At 41.5% G+C, this 22,924-nt stretch overlaps 1 protein-coding gene across 1 annotated transcript in view; it reads right to left on the bottom strand.

The window, feature by feature from the left end:
* Positions 1 to 2,498: 2,498 nt before the first annotated feature.
* Positions 2,499 to 22,924, bottom strand: part of LOC114653872 (agouti-related protein-like) — a 71,960-nt gene continuing 51,534 nt past the window's right edge. The window contains exons 3-4 of the mRNA XM_028804436.2: positions 18,475 to 18,551; positions 2,499 to 2,666 (exon numbers count right to left, since the gene is read on the bottom strand). Coding sequence (XP_028660269.2) covers positions 2,499 to 2,666; positions 18,475 to 18,551 — 245 coding nt within the window. The remainder of the gene's footprint in view (positions 2,667 to 18,474; positions 18,552 to 22,924) is intronic.

Raw genomic sequence — 22,924 nt, forward strand, 5'->3', positions numbered from 1 at the left:
GAAGAACCAATCCTGGACATGATGACAGTTGATAGAAGCCTGAATAACACCCGTCTACAAATGTCTGAGGTCAATTTCCCAAATACAGGGTTGTAAGATGGAGGAGCTATCCTAGTAGCAGGAGAAGAACCAATCCTGGACATGATGACAGTTGATAGAAGCCTGAATAACACCCATCTACAAATGTCTGAGGTCAATTTCCCAAATACAGGGTTGTAAGATGGAGGAGCTATCCTAGTAGCAGGAGAAGAACCCATCCTGGAAATGATAACAGCTGATGGAAGCCTTACAATCACACATTAACACATTTCTGGAGTCATTTGCCAAATATAGGGTTGTAATATGGAGACGCTATCTTAGGAGCATTAGGTGCATAAGCAGAACCAAGTCCGGACATGATGATAGTTAATGGAATACTGAATAACATTCATCCACAAATGTATGAAGTTGTTTAGCAAATACAGGGTTGTAAGTTGGAATGGCTATCCTAGCAGCATGGGAAGAACTTATCCAGGATATGATAACAATTGACGACAGCCTTAATAACATTCATCTACAAATGTCAAAGGTTTTTTTACCAAATATAGAGTTGTAAGATGGAAGAGCGATCCCAGCAGCATTAGGTACATGAGAAGAACCAATCCTGGACATGATGACAGTGGATGGAAGCCTTAATCACATACTTCTACAAATGTCTGAGGTTCAATTTCCCAAATAACAGAGTTGTAAGATGTAGGAGCTATCCTACCTACAGGAGAAGTACCCATCCTGGACATGATAACAGCTGATGGAAGCCTTAAAATCACATATTAACAAATTTCTGGAGTCATTTGCCATCAATATAGGGTGGTAATATGGAGGTGCTATCCTTGGAGCATGAGGTGCATGAGTAGAACTAATTTCAGAAATGATGACAGTTTTTAGTGCTTTGAGTACTGAGAAAAGCGCTATATAAATGTAATGAATTATTATTATTATTATTATTGATGGAATCCTGAACAACATTCATCTACAAATGTATGAAGTTGTTTAGCAAATAAAGGGTTGTAAGTTGGAGGGGCTATCCTAGCATCATGGGAAGAACCCATCCAGGATATGATAACAACTGATGACAGCCTTAAAAACATTCATCTACAAATGTCAAATGTCTTTTATCAAATATAGAGTTGCAAGACGGAAGAGCTATCCCAGCAGCATTAGGTGCATGAGGAAAACTAATCCTGGAATTGATGACAGTGGATGGAAGCCTTAATCGCATTCTTCTACAAATGTCTGAGGTTCAATTTCTCAAATATAGGGTTGTAAGATGGAGGAGCTATCCTAGCAGCAGGAGTAGAACCCATCCTGGAAATGATAACAGCTGATGGAAGCCTTAAAATCACACATTAACAAATTTCTGGAGTCATTTACCAAATATATGGTGGTAATATGGAGGAGCTATCCTAGGAGTGTGAGGTGCAAGCCAAGACAGAACGACAGTTCATGTCAGCCTGAATAACATCTATCTAACTGTTGTCTGAAGTCATTCATATTAAGATGGCGAAGCTGTTCCAGCAGCTTTAAGTGGAAGCAAGAACCAACCCTGGACAGAATTCCAGTGTAAATAATATCCATAATTAAAATAATGAATAGTTACGGACAGCTTCAAATAAGCCAGGTATTTCTTTAAAAGCGCATTGAGCATGGGAAAGGTGCTATATAAATAAAATGTATTATTATTATTATTATTATTATAATGAACCTCACAATCAAGGCCTGCTCCGAGTATGCAATAGTGAGAGTGACAGAAAATCCGAACTTTCGGTTTATAGTATTAAGCCCTTTGCTATCAAGCCAACCATCATTCCCTGGACTTCCTTCCAGCTGTTGTGCCACTCAGACTGAGGTGTTGCCCTTGAAGGTTATTTGGCAAATCAGTGTACAAGTCCTCATTAAGTCTAATGATTGTTTAAGTTTTAGGAAATTACTCTAAACAAAATTAATGGTAAAGCTACTGAAAAATCACAAGTCATCACCACCAGATCTGTGAGCAAATTCAATTAGGCAGACTGGTTAAGCAGCCCATCGCCACTGCCTGCTTTTTAATGATTTCATTCTGTTATGCCAATGCCTGCATTATATTAATAAGTCAATCAGTCAGTCATTATCCAACCCGCTGTATCCTAACACAGGGTCATGGGGGTCTGCTGGAGCCATTATATTAATAAGGAATATTAAAAATAACTAAAACAAACAACATGACTAATGAACTCTTGTAATTCCATGTGTCGGCTGGGTACTACTCTGTCACTTCATCGTTTTTGTGATAGCACCCTAATGCGCACTAAGTGTCATAAACGACAGACATACACCCAAATAAAAGACTTATAATTAAATAGGAAGGGACTTGCTCGTTTCTTTAGATACTGGTTACTTTTCCAAGGAGGTGCAGTGCTTTTGTAACACGTTAACTTTAAAAAGCACAAGGTTGGAAAGGAATTTGCCTCAGAAGTCGGCCTTTATATCTTCTTCCTGCAGTTTCGGTTCAGCTTTCTGCAGTAGCAGATGGCATTGAAGAAGCGGCAGTGGCAGGTGGCACAGGGGTCACAGCACAAAGAGAAGGGTAGGCAGCTCTCCGAGACTTTCGAACACTTGGGCATGAGCCAACGGGACTCTCGAGGTGGCTTCTGAAAAATAAGAAAATAACATTTGAAAAGTCAGTGTTCACCATTCTCTTAATATTGGCCTACTAATTTATTGCTACAAAAGCACCCCTTGGCACTGAGGTGTACTTTCAGTGATCCACTCACATTTGGACAACATCTGACCACATTCATTGACCCGCATGCTGAGAAAACATGCAGAAGACACTGACTTGTTTAGCACACGGTGGACACTCCTGTTGCATTTTCCTGTTTGGGTTCCTTCTGGTGCTACATGTCACCCTAAAGACACAGAGACATGCTCCTCAGCTTCAGGGATGATTTTCTTGTGTGGTCTGGGCATTTTCCATAGCATGTATGCCACACACATATTGTGTATATCTATTATGGTGTGTGTGTGTGTGTGTGTGTGTGTGTGTGTGTGTGTACAGTTACTACTTTGGTCTCAGCTTTCAAATCCTGGCTGAAGTCTCATGAGTTCAGTTTAGCACACCCTGACTAGAGCTGCTGATTAACAAACAAGTTGTTTTGCCTGCCTAAGGTAAAGTCGTCTCTGATGGAGGATAGCAGGATTCATCCTTTCTTCAGATTGGCTGGCCCAGCACTGACTCGGCTGTGGAATGGCCAATAGGGGGAGGCAGATTGATGGCCAAGGTCTCCAGGATTCTTCCAGTGAAACTTGTGAGGCTATTGCTGTATTTTTTAATGAAAAAATTAATGATATTAGAAATAATATAGTACATCTCCCCAACACTGATAGCCCTTAAGACCCAGTACTCCATTATAAACAAATTAAATTCTTTCACCAGGATAGATTTACCTGATTTATATAAAATAATTTCTCATCTGAGACCCTCCACCTGCGTCCTTGACCCAATACCAACAAGTTTTTTCAAAGAAGTATCCGGTGTGTTGATAGTATTCTTGACAAAGTAAACTCGTCATTAGATACGGGGGTCTTCCCAGACTGTCTTAAGACTGCTGTAGTTAAACCCCTACTCAAGAAAAATAATCTTGACTCCTCTGCTTTTGAAGATTTTAGACCTATCTCTAACTTGCCTTTCTTAAGTAAAATCCTAGAGATGACAGTCATTATGCAGCTAATTACCACCTCGATAACCCTGCTATTCTTGATAATTTTCAGTTGGGTTTCAGAACAAATCTTAGTATAAAAACTGTACTCGTTAAAGTAGTAAATGACTTGCGGGTAAATGCAGACAGAGGCCATTTATCTGTTCTCATCCTCTTAGATCTGAGTGCTGCATTTGACACCATTGATCACAATATTCTTAGAAATCACCTTAGTCAGTGGGTTGGCCTCTCTGGCAGTGTCTTAAATTGGTTTGAATCCTACCTGGCAGGGAGAATATTCTTTGCTAGCTGTGGTAATTATACTTCAAAGACGTGATATTCTATATGGTGGTCCACAAGGCTCTATCCTGGGTCCGCTGCTCTTTTCGATTTACATGCTTCCGTTAGGTCAGATTATCTCGGGGCATAACGTGAGCTACCACAGCTCTGCTGACGACACACAACTGTATTTATCAATAGCACCTGATGACCCTGACTCTCTTGATTCACTGACTCCAATGTCTTACTTGTGTTTCTGAATGGATGAATAGTAATTTTCTCAAACTAAATAAAGAGAAAACTGAAATTTTAGTGATTGGCAATAATGTATATAATGAGGTTATTAGAAATAAACTCGATGTATTAGCATTAAAAGTCAAGACTGAGGTAAAGAATTTAGGGGTAACTGTTGACTGTAACCTGAATTTTAAATCACATATTAACCCTTTAACTGCCAACTCCCTAAATATTCCCCATGGCAGGAGAAATCTGAACAATTTTCGTTTTTTTTACTTTACATTTATTCAAGCAGTATTTACCTGCTGAAATACCTGCTGAAATGTTTCAAATAAATGGTCAATCAAAGGACGTAGCTTGAACAAGCGGTCACGGTTTGGATCTTTCATATCTGGCTCAGATAACGGGCAGCAGTCCAGTTGAGATTCTGGGGATACACCCACTCATCGCCATCATCTGATACGTCGTCATTCACAGTATCATGCAGCGCACGTTGCTGATCATCACTGTCGCTAAAATCTTCTTCAGAACTGCTACAATCATGATCAGAATTATTGTCCAAAATCGCCTGCAAAACCTCACTTGAAGTCAGTTTACGTTTCGCCATATTCACAGCTTTCACTTTCGAATCACATCACGTGAGCGGCCAATACAACCGCAGAGTTGTCAAAATACAACGTAGTAATAATACCCACGCCAAACTGTCAGTTATAGTACACGCCAGGCATTCACATAACCATAGGCAAATGTGCCGGATAATTCTGGCAGTAAGGCGTCAGCAATAAAGCTACGATGCCGGATATATCCGGCAGAGGGCGGTTAAGGGGTTAATCAGATCACTAGGACAGAATTTTTTCACTTAAGAAACATAACAAAAGTTAGACCTCTTACTGTATATCACTGAAAGATGCTGAGAAATTAGTTCACGCTTTTGTTTTCAGTCGACTAGATTGCTGTAACGCACTCCTCTCAGGACCACCGAAAAAAGACATCAATCGTTTGCAACGAGTGTACAATGCAGCTGCCAGAATCCTTTTCTAACTAGGAAAAGAAAATCTGAGCACATCTCTCCAGTTTTGATGTCACTACACTGGTTACCTGTGTCATTTAGAATTGACTTTAAAATACTGCTTATGGTCTATAAGGCCTTCAATAATAATCTGCTCCATCTTATATTTCGGAATGTCTGACACCTTACACTCCAAATCATAACCTTAGATCTTCAAATGAGGGTCTGCTTAGAATTCCAAGAGCTAAACTTAAAAGAAGTGGTGAGGCGGCCTTCTTCTGTTATGTACCTAAAATCTGGAATAGCCTGAAAACACATTACTTTAACACGGCTTTCTCATAACTTCATTTTAGTTTAATCCTAGATAGATAGATAGATAGATAGATAGATAGATAGATAGATAGATAGATAGATAGATAGATAGATAGATAGATAGATACTTTATTAATCCCAGGGGGAAATTCACATATTCCAGCAGCAAAAATATTAAATTAAAGAGTAATAAAAAATGCAGATAAAAAAACAGACAATAACTTGAATAATGTTCAACGTTTACCCCCTCTGGTGAAATTGAAGAGTCGCATAGTTTGGGGGAGGAATGATCTTCTCAGTCTGTCAGTGGAGCAGGACAGTGACAGCAGTCTGTCACTGAAACTGCTCCTCTGTCTGGATATTCAATTAATTATCATTATCATTCATGGCGGCTCCAAAATCCATACTAACCCCAACACTCTCTTCTGTTCTTTTTCCGGTTTTCTGTGGTGGCGATCTGCGCCACCACCACCTGATCAAAGCACCGTGATGTCCCTCCATTGATGGATTACACGGCCAGAAGTCCACATGACCGTCATCATCAAGTCCTTCCATGAGAACCCTGAATACCATGAGGATTGATTGAGGTCATTGATGTTAGGTAGAATGCCTAGAGGGGGCTCGGTGGTCTCGTCACCTCGGAACATCTGCAGATTTTATTTTTTCTCCACCCGTCTGGAGTTTTTTTTTTTTTTCTGTCCTCCCTGGCCATCTGACCTTACTTTTATTCTAAGTTAACTAGTTTTCCCTTATTTTAATTCTTATTTATTTTGTCTTTTTTTTTCTCTTTCTTCATCATGTAAAGCACTTTGAGCTACATTATTTGTATGAAAATGTGCTATAGAAATAAATGTTGTTGTTGTATTATCTGATATCATCTCCTGTTAAATTCTGCTCTGTACTTGAAATATTTCTATTGCACTATTATATTGTATTGAGGATTACTTGTGTTCTGTTCTGTGTATTGTATTGTAGTTACGTCCTTTTTTTTGACACCCTATGCACGACCAACATACCTAGAAAGGGGTCTCTTCCATTTTTTTTTCCTTATAAGAATTATTTTTTTTTGTCTTCTTAGAAAGTCAAACCTGGGGGGTCTGTCAAAAGGCAGGGTCTGTTAAAGCCCATTGCAGCACTTCTTGTGTGATTTTGAGCAATCCAAAAATAAATTGTATTGCATTTGTATTGTACTGATGGCGACAAGTAAAAGGATCAGTAGCATATTTATTGACCTGCAGTACCACAAAAGACCAACAGATGGCAGTATAATTCGAACACTGCTTCGATTTTGTTTGTTTGTTTTTAAAACCCAAAACTGAAATCTCTCATTTCTAAATGTTCAGACCCTTTGCTGTGCTCAGGTGCCCCCGTTTGCTTTAATTACCCATGAGACATGTCTAGAGCTGCAAGACAGGAGTCCACCTGTAGCAAACTGAACTGAATGGACGTCATTTAGAAAGGCACCTGTGTATAGAAGGTCCCACAATTCTCACAGTCTCATAAGCCAGGACATCCAAGGAACTCTGTGTAGTCCTCCATGATCAAATTGTGGTGAGGTATAAATCAGGGCAAGAGGATAAAACCAATTGTTAAGCCGGAACACAGCAGCCTTCATAATGGAAGAAGCTAAGAACCACCAGGACTCTTCCTACAGTTGGCCGTGTGGTCAGACTAAGTAACCGAGTAACCAATGATCGGTCTGAAAGAGATGGGAGAACCTGTCAGAAAGACTGGAGCGCTCAACCATTTATGGTAGGGTGGGTAATCTCCGCTTGAAGTTTGCCAAATGGTATTTAAACGAATCTGAGAGTGAGAAGAAAAAAAAATCTCTGGTCTGATGAGACAAAAAAAGATCTCTTTGGGCGGAACTCAATGCATTGTGTCTGATGAAGAGCAGGCAGTGCTCCTCCTCCTCGACTTAATACCATCACTTCGTCGAAGCAGTGAAGGAGTTTCTCAGTGTCAGGGACAGGGAGGTCAGGTTGGGGAGCAGGCACTGGTACAGCACATTGCCACACCCACCACATGATGACACAGCTCGGGATTTTGGTTGGCACCCCCCCAGACAGACACATGCGGTCCAGTCCCACACTCCACAAATGACCCTGTATCTGTCACAGCCAGGTGTGACGTGAGTGTCCCCTTGGCCTGGTCCAGCCACTCGGGTCCTCAGAAATGAGCTGGATCACCCTCGGGTAATCGTGCCACATGGCTGTAGTGCCGTAACTGACGCTCCCTCACAATGCAGGTCATGTGCGTCATTTGGGACTCTGTGAGCAACACAAAGTCAAACCAGTGGTACCCAAGGACCCTCTGAAGAGACACACATGAAGGAGTCGAGTCTTTGTCTCAGGTCACTGAATAGCGTCCATGTCTCACAAACAGGAAGCACCAGGAGTGTAAAGACTTGGAGCTTCGTCCTTTTGCAAAGATATTGGGAGCACCACCACACCCATCCTGTCCAGTGACCTCATGAACCCCCCCCCCCCCCCACAACACGTTCTCTTAATTCATCTACTGACTGTCAGAATTGAGTTGAGGATGAATTCATCCAAATACAGAGAGGTCCTTGAAGAAAATTAGATCTACATGAGAGGAGTGCCAGGAGGAAACAGAAAGAACATCCGGGCAAGACTAAAGTTTGCCCGTGAACACCTAGGCAAAGACCAGGACCAATGTGCTCCGGACAGACAAGGCAAAGATTGAGCTATTGGACCACGGTACGAGAAAAACATGTAAAAATTAAAGATGGCATTTGAACAGAACAACCAAATGCCAACTTGGGGTAATGGTGTTCCTTTCAGCACCTCAATGACCCCAAGCATACAGCCAAGAGAATGCTGGAGTGGCTTCAGGACAAGTCTCTGAGTGTCCTTGAGTGGCCCTGACTTCAACCCCATAGATTATGTGTGAAGAGACCTGAAGATGGCAAACGCTTCCCATCCAGTCTAACAAATCTTGAGAGGATCTGCCAGGAAGAATGGGATAAACTGTCCAAATCCGGGCGTGCCAAGCTTGTAGAGACTTGAACAAAAAGACTCAAAGCTGCCAAAAGAGCTTCTACAAAGAACCGAATTGATGGTCTGAGTATTTCTAGGAATGAGAGATTTCAGTTTTGATTTGTAATACATTTGGCAAGCCTTTATGAAAATATCTTTTCACTTTGTCATTATGGGTTATAGAGTGTAGACTGATGGGCAAAAATGGCAAATTTATACATTTAAAATTAAATCTGCAACCAATAAAATGGGCAGAAAGAGGGAGGGGGATCTGAAGATTTTCTAATTCTTCTTGTCACTTAAATGGGAAGGTAAATACACCCCTTGAGACGTTTTTACTTTTTGAACATATATGGACATATCAAGATCCCATCTTCATTGAAACAGTCCCTTTAGATAAAAGGAGACGTAACTGAGAAAAGCACAACGATGCATATTTGACCTTGCCATAATTTATTCAACATTTCATGAACCGATATGCCATTTCTGTCGGTTTCTGTTTTTGTTCTGGAAAAAGTGAAGTGCACCCTTTGGCTCTTAATGCTGGTACGGCCCCCTCATTTCATCTCACTGTCTAACAGTCTCTGATGCCAGCTGGCTCAAAGTTCTTCCCCCGCTCCTCCATGCAGAATTCTTTCAGCTCTGTGATGTTTTGAGGGGTCTCCTCCATGCACAGCCCATTGCAAATCCAGTCCTCCTGAGCATCTTGAAGGGGTTCAGATTGGGCCATTCCAGAACCCTCCATTTCTTTCTTTTCAGCCATTCCTTGGTGGATTCACTATTTCTTTTGAGGGTTATGGATATGTTGTAAGGTCAACTTTTGGTTGAACTTTATTCTCCTGACAGATGGTCTTCTATACTCTATACTCCTCAAGAACAGGCTGGTAGTGGATTGTATGATGGTGAGCTGCCCAGGTCTTGATGCAGCAAAGCAGCCCCAAAACCAGAAGATTTCCACCACTGAGCTTTGCAAGGGGGGTATCAGGTTCTTCTGCACCAATGCTGTCTTTAGTTTTCACCAAACATGTCCTTCTGGTTCTGTGGTCAACTAACTCTATCTGTCCCTGGCCTTTGCCTAGGTGTTTGTGGGCAAACTTGATGTTCTTTCTGTTTCCTCCTGGCACTCCTCCTTTTTGTCACCTTTTTCTAATTGTAGACCCGTGCACTTTGACGTCAACAGTGGCAACAGGTCTACCTGGAAGTCCCAAGGTGAAACTCTGGGTTTCGTAGAGACCTCGTTCAGCATCTTGTGTTCAACCTGAACTTAGGTGGGTGGCCTGGCCTGGAAAAAAAAAACTAGTAGCTGTTTGTTGTTGATCTTCTCCACTTGCAGGTGATCTTCTAAACAGTGGATTAGTTGTTTAGAGATCTTTTGAAAACCCTTTCCAGGCTTGTAAGCAGCCAAAACTTTCTTTGTTAAGGCCTCAGAGAGCTCTTACGATCTTGGCATGGTGTGAACACACACATCAACAACAAACGGGACGCTAGACTAAATGTCCGAGGTTCGAATAAGAGGATGGGCTCAGGCAAGATCCTCTCTACTGAAACTCTAATCATTTGCACCAGATTCAAATCTGAGGTCCTTGAGGTAGTGAGAAATGAAGGGGTACACTTACTTTTTCCATATGCAGAATTTGTAATTAGAATATTAGAACAATCTGGACGAGAACAGGCCATTTATCCCAGAAAAACTCACCAGTCCTCTCCACTTATTTCTTCCAAAAAAAACATCAAGTCGAGTTTTGAAAGTCTCTAAAGTCTTACTGTCCACCACACTACTTGGTCGCTTATTTCAAGTGTCAATCGTTCTTTGTGTAAAGAAAAAATTCCTAATGTTTGTGTAAAATTTACCTTTAACAAGTTTCCAACAATGTCCCCGTGTTCTTGATGAACTCATTTTAAAGTCACTGTCTCGATCCACTGGACTAATTCCCTTCATCATTTTAAACACTTCAGTCAGGTCTCCTCTTAATCTTCTTTTGCTTAAACTGTAAAGGCTCAGCTCTTTTAATCTTTCCTCATAACTCATCCCCTGTAGCTCTAAGTCAGCCTAGTCGCTCTTCTCTGGACCTTTTCTTGTGCTGCTATGTCCTTTTTGTAGCCCGGAGACCAAAACTGCACCCAGGACTCCAGGTGAAACCTCACCAGTGTGTTATAAAGCTTGAGCAGAACCTCCTGTGACTTGTACTCCACACATCAAGGTGCTATATAACCTGACATTCTGTTAGCCTTCTTAATGGCTTCTGAACACTGTCTGGCAGTCGATAGCTTAGAGTCCAATATGACTCCTAAATCCTCCTCATAAGGTGGACTCTCGATTTTCAGACCTCCCATTGTGTAATTCAAACCTCACATTTATACTTCCTACGTGGAATACTTTACATTTACTGACATTAAATTTCATCGTCCACAAATCTGCCCAAACCCGTATACTATCCAAGTCCTTCTGTGATGATATAATGCATTCCAAATCATCTGCTAATCCAATGGTTCTCAAACTGTGGGGCGGGCCCCCTTAGGGGGGTGCAAAGTAACAAAAAGGGGGGAGTGAAGATGTGAAAAAAGAAAACAAGAATCAAAAATATGAAAAATACATCTATTGAAACCAAAACAAATTAACTTAAACTACGAGGACAATCCCAAAAGTAAGGTCTCCAAAGCGGTGGGGACGTAGAGAAACTGTTCGTATGGCTGTTGGCCACACTGTTGTGATTGGTGCTTCCTCAACTCCCAAACAAGCATGTGCGGCTTTGCTGGGATGCTCAATCTTGGCTTGGCAGCCCTTGAAAATGGAGCTCCCGTTGAACGCTACCTCCAAGTGCGAAGTTCGTCAATTTCCGACGAGACAGTCGCGAAGGTTGAGGAAAACATGCGTAAAGATCGGCGGTTGGAACTTCATCACCCACCCACCCTATAGTCCGGACTTGGCACCCAGCGACTACCACCTGTTCCCTAAATTGAAAGAACATCTGTCCGGAAGGCGATTCTGCTCCGACGGAGAGGTGAAAGATGAGGTTCAACGCTTCCTGAAGGACATGGCGGCGAGCTGGTATGACATGGGCATTCTAAAACTACCACAGCGTCTACAAAAATGCATCGACCGAAATGACGATTATGTAGAAAAACAAATAAGTCTTTAACCTTTAAAATGATGTAAACATTATAGAAAATAAACGGTTGTTTGTATTTCTAAAAAAATAGGAGACCTTACTTTATGGATTGCCCTTGTACATTCTGATAATAGAAAAATAAATATAGAGTTAGCTAAATGTCGATTAAAGTTAAGTAGGTATAATAAAATATTTATCTATGATATATCATTGATTAAAAAAGAACAAATTGGTATTATTGGGCTCCTTTCAAAAAAACATTAGGGGGGGCGTGATTAAAACTGTTATGAAAATTCGGGTAGCAAATACTTAAAGGTTGAGAAACGCTGTGCTAATCCACCTATCTTGGTATCATCTGCAAACAATGGACTACAAGAAGTCAGTATGGCCTCACGTTTATCTAAAGATTTTGATTAAATGAAGAACAAATCTCAATATGTCCACGTATGTTAAAAAAGAAAAAGCATTTCACGGGTGGGCCTACTTTTTCACATTTGCGTATGTGCAGTGCCCTTGGGTCTCACTAATGGTGCCTAAAAATGAAACATATCTCTCTATTATAATAAAAAAAATCCTGCAACGAGACGAGACTTTTTGGAAGATTTTTTCAAGTCCCGCGAGTTGAGACTTTGGCCATGAGATGTTTTCAAGTCCCGCCCACCTCTCAGCTCTATTCAGTCACACCCACGGCCCTCTCACCTCTCATTGGTGTGAATGCTTTTGTCAGACACAGTTCCTGCACTCTCAGCTCTTTAACGTTTTCCTCACTTTAAGTTCCCAATTAAAGAAGACATATTATGTCCAACCCTTATTTAATAATTTCATCCCGAAGGGTTATCAACAGAAGAAATGAGTACACGGACAATCCTAGCACCGAGAAACGATGAAGTCGAATGAAATAACGCCAGAATTGTCGATTGGTTACACGTCAAATTGGTTAAATGCGTATCAATAGACTCTGCTGAAACAGTTGGTGGTGATGGTGTGGAAGATGAAAACATCAACTTACAATATCACGAAGAATATCTAGAACCGTTAACACTGTCAGGTCTTCCACCGGCTGAAATACTGTAGAAAGGAGGATGTATCCATCCATCCATTATCCAACCCGCAATATCCTAATTACAGGGTCATGGGGGTCTGCTGGAGCAAACCCCAGCCACCACAGGGCACAAGGCAGGAAACAAGGCCCGGGCAGGGTGCCAGCCAGATGTATCCAAGAAAGGTAATGTAGTACATCTTCAGGGTATGACATTAGACACCAAAGGAGATCTTCATATGCCATTCATATTAACAGTTTCCCGTTAGAATAGTTTTTGCAAAGACAATTTACAAATCTCAGAGCCAAACATTTGAAAAAGTCATTTTATTTATTAGAGAGAAACAAATGAAATTCACTCACAGGCAGTTATACGTTGCGTTGTCATGCTGTAACGTCAAACACAGAATCAAAATTCAATGCGATATTGATGAAAAGTTAATTAAAAAATTAAATGTAATGTCACTTCTCAGACAGAAACAAGAGATTATATTTGAAAATAATCTCATTCGTATTTTTCCTGATTTCTCACCCTCAACAGCTGCTACACGTGCCTCTTTTTATTATTTACGAAAAGCCGATATCAGATGAAGCCTCTTATATTAAGTTGTTATATTTAATAGAGAGAATGAAACAAAATTCACTCACAGGCATTTATACGTGGTGTTGTCACACAATGCGATATTGACAAAAATTTTATTCAAAAAATACTTTTTACTGAAGTTTTACAGTAAAAATGTAAGTTTAAAAAGTATTTGAGGGTTAATTTCAAAGCCAAACAGAACAAATTTGTATTATGCAGTGAATACCTCTAATGCAACGTGAAACATAATTTACATTCAAATTATTATGTGTTAATATTTTTTAATATGGTTAATTACTCGCTGTAATGTAAAATAGTTGGTAAATTGTACATCTGCATCCCCATACGCGAGCAGCAGAACCACAACGAGGCTTGTGTGTAGCGCAGGCAGGGGGGTTGGCGAGTGAAGCGAGCAGGGGGGCAGAGCCCCCTAGTTATTATTATTATTATTATGTCTTTGGAAATGTGGGTGGAAAACTTTAGCACTCTAATCAAATCCATAAGGAAGCACAGGTGAAATATACAAACTGCACACAGGCTGGATCTGAACCACTGAGTACTCTTCACTAACCTCTGTGCCGCCATGGCGCCTTGTTCTTCTCTTTAAGTTATATGAACTACTAGACCAGGACTGCTGGGAACGAGCAATGCAGAAGGAGTAAACGAGAAAAATATCTGCAAGGCCTAGCAAACAAAGATTACAAAGAGACAGGATAGAATGGTTTAACATCATGAAGGGCAATAATAAGGCGGCCGTCAGAAGTTAATTTAACAATAAGGATGTGGAGCCAAGATGAAAACCCGTTGAGAGTAAATGTCACACAAGTGTCTGAGGGCCCCGTGGAACTCCTCCTCATGTGTCAACTCAGGGACCTTCAGATCTCAAATGAGACTTGTGAATAGGAGCTGACAAAGCTGCGTCACAAATGAATGGCATTTTCGAATCGAAACGTAACGTCCAGGCCTGTGACATTCTTAGAGATGAGGCAAAAAATTTGTAAGTGTGACTGTGGTGAGGCCACTTAAAAGCAAACAGTAAACAGCTTTCTGTTTAACTTTGATTTTCCAGTTTGGACTGACAAGCAGGAATTTAGGTTCAGTACAGGGCAGGCGTTGGGCTGTAAGACATCAGGATGGAGAACGTTTAGCATGCAGTACTGGGTCAGCATCAGTAGAGGGTGCTAGGGTTTCTTAATTGGAATAGAATTCCAGAATTCGTCATTCCGGGAAACAACTGTGTACTAAAGTGGCAGTGAGGAATTACAAGTAATGGAATATCAGTCCTCTAGACTGATGGGGGCAACAGTGACACCTGTCATGCAATATGAGATTCCCTCCATGCCACTGTAATTTAGGGGGTCTGGGGGTCATTAAAGGGAGTTCTAAATGAACAGCACCTGGGATTCCATAGGCTAGCACTGATCCACAAAGTCAACCAAGAGTGCCAAGATATAGAATAGAATATATAAACTGCTCCAAAAAATAAAAGGAACACATTGAAAACACATCAGATCTCAATGGGAAAAACATCCTGCTGGCTATCTCTACTTCTATGGACTGATAGGGTGATGTGTGAGGAATGAAAAGATGGCACATCGTCTTATGGAAATGAAAATGATCAATCAACAGAGGGCTAAATTCAAAGAAAATCAAAGGGAAAAAATGATGTGGCAGGAAGGCAGGCGAGTCCATTTGGCCGAAATTTCATTGCAGCAACTCCAAATCGTACTCAGTAGTTTGTATGCCACCCCCCCATACCCCCGTGATTGTATGCATGCCTGACAACGTCCTAATGAGATGACGGATGGTGTCCTGGGGATCTCCTCCCAGATCTGGACCAGGGTATCACTGAGCTCCTGGACAATCTGAGGCATCGGATGGACCGAAACATAATGTCCCACCCAGAGGTGTTCTATTGGATTGAGGTCAGGCGACTGAGCATGGGGGCCAGTCAATGGTATCAATTCCTTCATTCTCTCGCCACATCAGGCCGGGCATTGTTGTCCACTAGAAGGAACTAGCATAGGGTCTGACAATGGGTCCGAGGATTTCATCCCGATACCTATTGGCAGTCAAGGTGCCGTTGTCTAGCCTGTAGAGGTCTGTATGTCCCTCCATGGATATGCCTCACCAGACATACATCACTGACCCCCCCACCAAACCGGTCATGCTGAACGATGTTACAGGCAGCATAACGTTCTCCATGGCTTCTCCAGACCCTTTCACGTCTGTCACATGTGCTCAGGGTGAACCTGCTCTTATCTGGGAAAAGCACCGGACGCCAGTGGTGGACCTGCCAATTCTGGTATTCTATAGTAAATGCCAATCGAGCTCCACGGTGCCCACTAGATGACGTTGGGCCCTCAGGCCACCATCATGAAGTCTGTTTCTGATTGTTTGGTCAGAGACATTCACACCAGTGGCCTGCCTGCCTGCTGGAGGCTCTGGCAGTGCTCATCCTGTTCCTCCTTGCTCAAAGGAGTAGATAGTGGTGGGTCCTGCTGATGGGTTAAGGACCTTCCACGAGGGGCCCTGTCCAGCTCTCCTAGAGGAACTGCCTGTCTCCTGGAATCTCCTCCATGCCCTTTGAGACTGTGCTGGGAGACACAACAAACCTTCTGGCAATGGCACGTATTGATGTGCCATCCTGGAGAAGTTAGACTACCTGTGCCACCTCTGTAGGGTCCAGGTATGGCCTCATGGTACCAGTAGTGACACTGACAGCAGCCAAATGCAAAACGAGTGAAAAAACAGATTAGGAGGGAAAAATGTCAGTGGCCTCCCTCCACCTGTTAAACCATTCATTCCTGTTTTGGGGGTCGTCTCATTGTTGTCCCTCTAGTGCACCTGTTGTTCATCAATCGGCAACAAGAACTGCAAGTTGCGAGTGTGAGCGTAGTCTATTTTTTGTTGATCCCGACTCTACCGCAGCTAATTACAGTGGAACCTCGGTATGCGAGCATAATTCGTTCTGGAAATGTGCTCGCAGTCCAAAGCACTGGTATATCAAAGCGAATTTCCCCATAAGAAATAATGGAAACTCAGATGATTCGTTCCACAACCAAAAACTATTCATATAAAAATGATTAATACAAAATATAAAGTAAAAATACATAAAACAAATTAACCTGCACTTTACCTTTGAAAAGAATCATGGCTGGTATGAGTGAGTTTCTAAACTCTTGTGGGTTTCCACCCAACGGGACGACACGCGAAAGAGCGTCCCAAAGCAATCACAGTCTCCCAGCGCTGTAGCAGTTCGCAGTAAAAGCGAATCCAAAAAGATCGCGGACATGCTATAAGCGCCTGCCGTCGATGGGTGATACAAGGAACAAGGAACATTATAAATGCGCAGGGCATAGTATGCCTGATTGCTGTGTCTATGTATAGGAGAGCGGCAGATGCCGCTACAATAAATAACCGCGCTGTTGCTGTTTCAAGCTGAATAAAGCTGGTGTTGCTAAAGTACTGAGACTCAGCTTTGTGTTTTCGGGTGCAAGACGGGGACTCGCACGTCACAGCACACACACACCGTCACAATGCTGTAGTAAACAGTATATGCTCGTACGAATGTTGACTATATGAGTGACAGAGTTAAGGCTCTAGAAACTGCAATTAAATACATTGAGCAACAAGAAGAAGCTACAGGAATCGACATAATGATGCTGCAAAGATGGCGAGACTTGGCAGCGAAGAAACGGCACTCGTCAGAAAAGCAGATCAAAAATTTCTTTAAATCATCACAGGACTGAACTTTTTAAGTACAGTACATACTGTATTTAACCTCAGACGATTCTGTAGCTGTAAGTTCATTTTTTCAGTTAATTTTTTCTGTTGTTTTGTTGTAAAACATGATTATTAGGTTCGTAATGTGTAAAATTATAACATAGTTTGACGTTTAATAGGCTTTTTCTTAACACCTCCCATTAATCCGACATTTTCGCTTATCCGATGTTCTGCCGGCCCGTTTATGTCGGATGAGCAAGACTCTACTGTATATGAAGAACGTTCAAATAGTTTCCGCACTTTTATATTCTCGTTGGAAACGGCGAAGGCAGAAGGAGTAATAATTGGGCATTAAAAAGTTGGAATGACACGGAGAAAATTGCATCGCAAAGGAAGTTGACAATGTAGAAAAGTGATGTCATTTGTTTTTGAAATTCTTAATAGAGTTAAAAAAAAGTTCTGAACCTTTTTGAACGTCCCTTGTATATATAAAGTATATATACAGTTTAGCAGACCCTGACTAGAGCTGCTGATTAACTGTGCAGACTGTATCTCTGCTGTTAGTCATTAGCACTAAAACATAAGTCACATGATAGTTAGAATTTCTTACTAACTCTCACCTATTCTGTTTCTCTTCTCGGTACTCAAATGTGGCACTTGATGCCACAGCCCACCTGCCAAGTTTTTCTGCCTACCTAAGGTAACGTCATCTCTGATGGAGGATCACATGAATTGTCGGGTATAAGGGTCCTTTCATCAGATTGGTTTATCCCAGTGCTGACTCAGCTGTGAATGGCCAATAGGGGCAGGCAGCTTGATGGCCAAGGTCTCTGAACAAATCCAAATCGTATTATGGGATATCATCTACTGCTGAACTCTGCTTTGTACTTGTAATATTTCTATTGCACTATGATATTGTATTGAGTATCACTTGTGTTCTGTTTTGTCTATTGTATTTTATTGACTCCCTTTTTTTGGACACTCACTGCACGCCCAACCCAGTGATGTCTCTTTGAATTGCCTTTCTTGAGGTTTCTTCCATAACAAGGATTTTGTTGTCTTCTTATTGAGTCAAGGCTGGGGGGATATCAAAAGGCAGGGCCTGTTCAAGCCCATTGCGGCACTTCTTGTGTGGTTTTGGGCTATACAAAAATAAATTGTGTTGTATTGTATTGTATTTGTTTAGCAGGTGCTTTTATCCAAAAGAAGTCAACATAATCAAGTAAACACCTGTCATGTTTCAGCCAAACGTCATCCCCTACCTGCGGTTCAAATTCCTGTTTCATTTCTTTTTTGTGCCATTTATTATTTTTATTGATCATGTGCATTGTTCTTTGTTTTTCATCCTGTCCTTAAGCTCATCTAATTATATTTGCAAATTAATATTTATTTTACACACCACCATTTGGAACAAGCATTGTTCTATTCAAATTTTCAAGGTAATTCATCCTTCATCTTATTACTTACCATGAGTCTGTTGGGTTTCTGTTGCTGAATTTGCTTTCGGCCCGAAATCACGTTGGTTTTTACAGGACTGATGATCTCTACAAATAAACAGAAGGTACACATTGTGTTAACATTGTGTTGAGTAACACTGAGGAGTCCATCCATTCATCTATCTATCCATCCATTTTCTAAACACTTGAGCAGGATTGAGTGCCAACCAGGAACGATACCCAGAGTGACTCCAGTCCACCATTGAGAGCATGTTCACATACACTCACTCGAAGACCAAGAAAAAGGAAGTCATATTGGCTATTTCCAAAACCTTTTATTAATAAACAAGATTGTAGTAGTTAGGGTTGGGGAATGGAAGGATGTGAGTGGGGACAGCAGGGAGTAGCCTTTAAAATGACTGTTGGTTCTCCTACAGCTGAAGCCACAATCTCCTTCCTCTGCTGCCGTCCAGCGCTTACGCTCCTGCTTTGACCTTCCAAGGCTTCTCTTTTTTGTGGTTCCACATTGTAATAAGTATATAAGGTGAATATGTCACTGTGCTCTGCACAAAAAATATTTTATAAATCCACTCACATGCACAGCTAACACAAGGCCAGATTTAGCACATAGGGGTTCATCATTTAGAACTGCTAGGCAAGCTTTTTAAGACAAGACAAGTTAAGGACAAATGCGAAATGGGCATTGTACTATTTTTGTGTGCCACAGTCAGCATGACATTGGATCTTCTTAGCCTTGTTCTTTGTCTGCACATGGAGAAAGAGTATAAAGCTTTGGCACATTGCCCGGCACACCTTTGAAGCCGACGGACAAATGGGAGATAACGTCATCCGATCCTGAAAATCCTTCCAATGCAGCGACAAAAATGGCAGACTGTATACATCGAGATCCCACTTCGATAATAGTCTTCCTCGTCTGTTATGCCGCATAAACCGTCATTAAAGAAAGCTAAGTTATTTCTCCTACGTGATTTCTTACCGCCGTATCACTAAAGTAGAGGTTTCGTCTTTTAATATCATATCTATATAGTTTTGGGTTATGTAACACGCCGCAATTACAAAAGAACTTATTCCAACCAGGGAGCGGGTGCCCGCTGCTAGATAGACACATCCTCTCACATCCTCCCCATCCACTACCTGCACATTCACAAAACCTGCGTCATCTCAAGGCTTCTTAATATTTTGCACATCCGTGTAGCCACAAAATGTTCATGTGACACAAATTTTACCAGCGGTCATGTCGCATGGACGTAAGCATCGGTGACTGCATGCCCCCTTTATTTTTGTGTCCACAGGGTCTGGAGTGTGTCAATGGCGACCCCAAAAAAACCATAACTGCACATGTTAAAACCCAAATAAAATATTGAACAATGTGGAAAAAATGAAAACAAAGCAATTCATAAGAATGCAGTACTGGTGTATGAGATGGTGTGTCAAAGTACCGTTTTTGAACTTCAACAGAGTGCAAGTAACGAATCTTTGTTAGAAATCTCAAATACGCAATTCCTGTTTTTCTTATTAGATTGGGTTAGATTAGATTGGATAAACTTTAATTATCCCATGGGATAACTTCACTACCAATTTCCCAACATATTTCCCAATATTCAGTTCAAATATGAAAAAAACATTATTAACAAACAGCGGGCATGAATTCACGAGTGGAAGATCTTTTCAAACCAGCCTTTTAGATTTTCACGAACAGCCCATCGCTGTCGTCAACAAAAGCAAAGCACGCAACCAAATTTATGGAGACTTTCAAAAAGCCTTTGACTCAAAGCTGTAGGCATGATAGATAACTTACAAAACCGGAGCTCAAGTGGGTTAACCGGCAGAAGACAAAGAGTACAGACAAGAGGTCAATGGAGGGATGTCATCGGAGAAGTGCGATCATCAATGGAGTTCCTCAGGGGTCTGAAACCAATACAGTCAAGGCCAAAAGTTTTGCAAATATGAATTTTCACAAAGTTTGCTGACTCAGTTTTGATGATGACAAGTTGCATCAACTCCAGAATGTTCTGACAAGTGAGCAGATGAATTGCAATGAATTGCAAAGTCCCTCATTGGCATGAAAATGAACTTCATCTCAAAAACACCACTGCATGTCAACCCTGCCACAAAAGGACCTGCTGTTGTCATTTCAGTGATCCTCCCATTAGCACGGGTGAGAGTGTCAATGAGGACAAGGCTGGAGATCACTCTGTCATGCTGATTGAGTCACAATAGCGAGATGAAGAAGGCTTCAGGGCCTCCAAGAAAGTCCAGCAAGTGCCAGGACCATCACCTAAAGGTGATTCACCTGTGGGCACCATCAGGGCAGAGCTTGCTCAGGAATGGCAGCAAGCAGGTGTGAGTGAGGTGAAGACTTTTGGAGGAAGGTCTGGTGGGTGTCAAGAAGGGCAGCAAACAAGCCAAGAAAAATATCAGGGACAGACTGATATTCTGGGATTGGACTGCTGGGATCAAGTCATTGTCCCTGATGAATCCCCTTTCTGATTGTTTGGGGCATCCAGAAAAAAGAAAAGGTGAGCGGCACTACCATCAGTCCTGTGTCATGCCAACAGTGAAGCATCCTGAGACCAATCATGTCAGACAAGGCAGTGGGCTCACTCACAATTTGACCTAAGAACATAGCCATGAATAAAGAATGGGACCAAAACCTTCTCCGAGAGTAACTTCTCTCAACCATTCAAGAACAGTTTGGTGACCAACATGACGGAGCACCGGGCCATAAGGCAAAAGTGAGAACTAAGTGGCTCGGGGAACAAAACATCGAAATTTTGGGGTCCATGGCCAGGAAACTCCTCATTGAGAACTTGTGGTGAAATCCTCAAGAGCCGGGTGGACAAACAAAAACCCACCAATTCTGACAAACTCCTAGCATTGTTTCTGCAAGAATGGGCAGCTGCCATCAGTCAGGATTGGGCCCAGAAGTTGATTGGCAGACAGCCTGCCAGGGCAAATTGCAGAGGTCTTGAAAAAGAAAGAAGGGCCAACACTGCAAATATGGACTCTGTGCATAAACTTCATGTCATTGTCAATAAAAGCCTTTGAAACTTCTGAACTGCTTGTAATTCTACTTCAATACACCATAGAAACATCTGACAAAAAGATTTAAAAACACCGAAGCAGCAGACTTTGTGAAAACCAACACTTGGGTCATTCTCAACACTTTTGGCCACGACTGTACTTTTTATGATTTAAATTAATAACATTGATTAGTAAAATTGTGAAATTTGCAGATGATACAAAAGTTGTAGGAACACTTGACACTGAGTAGGTAGCAAAAACAATTCAGAAAGACCCGGACAAGTTTCAGAACTGGGCAAACACTTGACTTGGAAAATGCTGTTTAATGGAGGAAAGCTGAAAAGTGCTACAAGTGGGCAAAAGGAACCAAAAGGAACATCAGTTATAAATACAAGATGGGTGACACTGAGCTACTGGAGCAACCTCTGAAAAGGATTTAGGGGTTTTAGAGGGTTATATAGCGCCCTGATGTGTGGAGTACAAGTCACAGGAGGTTCTGCTCAAGCTTTATAACACACTGGTGTGGCTTCATCTGGAGTCCTGGGTGCAGTTTAGATAGATAGATAGATAGATAGATAGATAGATAGATAGATAGATAGATAGATAGATAGATAGATAGATAGATAGATAGAAGGTCTACAAAAAGGACACAGCGGCACAAGAGAAGGTCCAGAGAAGAGCAACTGGGCTGATTCTGGGGCTACAGGGGATGAGTTATGAGGAAAGATTAAAATAGCTGAGCCTTTACAGTTTAATAAAAAGAAGATTAAGAGGAGACCTGACTGAAGTGTTTAAAATTATTAAGGGAATTAGTCCAGTAGATTGAGATGGTGACTTTAAAATGAGTTCATCAAGATCATGGGGACACAGCTGGAAACTTGTGAAGGGGAAATTTTGTGCAAACATTAGAAAGTTTTTCTTTCCACAAAGAACGAAAGACACTTGGAATAAGAGACCAAGCAGTGTCGTAGACAGTGGGACTTTGGGGCTTTCAAAACTCGAATTGATGTTTTTTTGGAAGAAATAAGTGGAGAGGACTGGCGAGCTTTGTTGGGCTGAATGGCCTGTCCTCGTCCAGATTGTTCTAATGGTCTAACTCTTTTCGAAAACAGGGGTTGAGGGGTGGATGGCGATAATCAGCTGTACATATTGAGAAATCTCACTGTTACATTACAGGTAGACACTCTTTGCTAGGAGGACTTGTTGACTTAAGGTCGAAAACCTGTATATGTGTGAGTAATGTAGCATAAACAGCGTCTAGAATGGCATTGACATCCGGCAAAAGAGTGAAGCAAATATGCAAAGCAAAATACTCTACGCACATTGTGTATTTATTTATTCATTTTTTGCAGATTATTGCTGAATTGGATTCTGATTTATCAAACTTCAATTCTGATGCAAGCGATCTGGAATTTGAAAACGAAAGACAGGTAGCT

This window comes from Erpetoichthys calabaricus, chromosome 6 (assembly GCF_900747795.2).
Source record: "Erpetoichthys calabaricus chromosome 6, fErpCal1.3, whole genome shotgun sequence".
In the NCBI taxonomy this organism is placed as follows: domain Eukaryota; kingdom Metazoa; phylum Chordata; class Cladistia; order Polypteriformes; family Polypteridae; genus Erpetoichthys; species Erpetoichthys calabaricus.